The sequence below is a fragment of the Stegastes partitus genome, unplaced genomic scaffold, assembly GCF_000690725.1.
Source record: "Stegastes partitus isolate 25-593 unplaced genomic scaffold, Stegastes_partitus-1.0.2 Scaffold418, whole genome shotgun sequence".
Classification (NCBI taxonomy): Eukaryota; Metazoa; Chordata; class Actinopteri; family Pomacentridae; genus Stegastes; species Stegastes partitus.
In genome coordinates, this window is record NW_007578149.1 from 395,792 (window position 1) to 398,385 (window position 2,594).

Here is a 2,594-nt window from a genome sequence, read left to right on the forward strand (position 1 = left end):
TTGAATTTTCTTTTAGATTTTCCCTTTTTTTTTTTTAACCCACACATAATATCTAATGAAATACACATATTAAATACAATTATTTTAATGTTTGTTTGTTTTTTACATGTTAACCGTGAAAAACATTTTTTTAATTAAAAACATTTTTTTTAAACAACATTTGACTTTAATTATTACATTCCTTTTTTGTACTTATGCATTTTTCTTAATGTCATTTATTTTTTCTTAGCAATTTTTGGCAAAATAGTTTGATCTTTTCTCATTCTGCAGATATTTGAAAGGAAAACTGCACATTAAGGAGTAAAAAATGGTAAATCCTTTTAAAAACTTTACAGATTTTCTATGTTTTTGTTAAATTACAGGTAAAAACCAGTAACAGAGAAGAACTGTGAATAACGTCCACATCAGAAATCTGTTCTTTTGCGGTGTGAGATCATAAAATTACAGTGTTTTGCTCTTTTTAAACCAGATTTTTGTTATTTTTATCACAACAGTTTTTAAACGTTGCAGTATTAAACCATTTATCATAGTTTTTTTTCCCTCCAGTATCCTTGTCCAGATTTTCACAGTTTTCTTTGCAGATTTGATTTGATTTTTTTATATACCAGTTCTTTGGAAGACGACCTGTTGGATGAGCTGTCAGTGAGTAAAACTCTTCACTGAAGGGGACAGATGCACGAGTTCCCTGAAGTTAACCTCCGTGAAAGCAAATATGTAAATTGCGCCTCGTGTTTTTGCATGTTTGGCCTCGCTGCGGTGAAAGTGAACAGAAGGCCTTCAGCCCTCGGCGAAGGTCGAGGACGGCGTCGGTCCGGCTAGCAGGGCGGCTAACTGAGCGCTAACAGAGAAACGGTGACGATGGAGCAGATTGCGATGGCGTCACAGTACAGAGGAACTCACAGAGGGGGGTGGGGACTGCCTGTCGGCCAGGGGGAGGCTCTCATAGCCAGGGTTGCCATTGGAGGAAACGTTTGGAGTCCTGTGTAGAGATAGAGAGAGACAAGGACAGAGGAGAGGGAGAGGAGGAGGAGGAGGAGGAGGAGGATGAAGAAGAGTCGGGGTGAGACACATTGAGAAAGACAGAAGGGCGACGGGACCCGAGGACAGGTAAAGGAAAGAGGGAGAAAGAGCGATTAGAAATACAGTGTGCAAAAACACCGTAGAGCTACTAGAAGTCCTACTGCAGCAGGTTACAGTCCACCCCTGAATCCTCACATTAAAACACCTGGTGTAGCATCTCAGCCCTGGATGGAGCTTTTACAGCCAGTTCAGAGGAGTGGACTGTAGGTTTTAGAGGCTCTGAGCAGCTTGTTCTGTGTTAGTGTGAGCAGTAACCAGCTGGCATCACTAACTCTGAGTAACGGGAGGAAATCATAAGATGAGAAAAAAGAAGGAGAACCAAGGAGGAGGCCGGGAGGAGAGGCTGAGCAGGATGATGCAGGGGAGGCGCTGGGTTACCTACAACCTGAGCTTCGCTTCGCCGGAGTTTTTACGAGCGACGCCATTTTGAGACGAGAAATCTGTGAAAAGTGAGCGAGCGGCTACGTCGTCTGTCCGGGAAACAGCTGACAGACGCATAGACAGACACACAGACAGACAGACAGACCTCTGCAGCTGTGTCTGTTTCTCTGCCTACACCTGAGTCCATATTCACCTGTCTGTGTGTCTGTCTGCAATGCATGTGCTGAGTGTGCTGCTGCTGCTGCTGCTGCTGCTGCTGCTGTGTGTTCTGAACAGGAAGTATCTGCGCTGGCTACAGGAAGTGTGTGCGGAGGGTCACCTGTGTGTGCTGCTGAAGTGTCTCTGCTGTGTTTGTTCTGATCTTTTTGGGGGGACACGGTGTGGAGGCAGAAGCGCCGGCTGGATGTGGATGGAGCTGACTCTGGTCCTCTGAGATGTTCTGTCTGTCTGTCTGTCTGAGTGTCTGTGTGTCGGTGTTACTCACGGAAGAGGCGGCGCGCTAGAAAACGGGGGAGTCCAGCCGGCCCCCGGGTAATTATAGAAGGCCCCCCGCTGAGACCCCGAGGCCGTCTGTCTACGTGCCTGATGGGAGGTGAAGGGGTCCTCACTCTCGCTGTCCGAGTCCTCGTACTCCTCCGACTCGCTGCCGCCGGCCATGAAAGACAGAAACACAAGCAGAGGGATGATGAGCAGCTCCAGTCACCATAAATACATCTAAATATATCTGGAAAATACAAGAAAAATAACAGTTTTTAAACAAATCTGCTGTAAAAAATACAAAGTCTGTAACTTTACATTTAAAAAATGCATCATTTTATAACAAGATTCTAATTTTTAAACATTCTGGAGGATTGATGCTTGATACCTGAACGTTTACCCACCGCTGCTCGCTCAGAGGGAATCCAAAGTCAGCTTTGGATCGTTGGGTTCTCTGTTTAATACTCATAAGGTCATCTCCTGCCTAAGCGCTGTGAGATGACATATGTTGTGAACTGTGCTCTATAAACACAGCTGAAATAGAATATACATGAATAAATAAATACAAACAGTCGACTAGTAAAGATCATGTCGGTCTCAGTCTGAATCTTCTCTGATGGAGTCACTGAAACATGAATCTGTCACAAAAAACAATC

General features: G+C 44.4%; 1 protein-coding gene across 1 annotated transcript in view; it reads right to left on the minus strand.

The window, feature by feature from the left end:
* The window catches only part of ttyh1 (tweety family member 1), a 26,310-nt gene that overhangs the window by 1,904 nt on the left and 21,812 nt on the right, over nt 1-2,594 (minus strand). The window contains exons 10-11 of the mRNA XM_008285841.1: nt 1,946-2,104; nt 901-979 (exon numbers count right to left, since the gene is read on the minus strand). Of these exons, the coding sequence (XP_008284063.1) occupies nt 901-979; nt 1,946-2,104 (238 nt within the window). The remainder of the gene's footprint in view (nt 1-900; nt 980-1,945; nt 2,105-2,594) is intronic.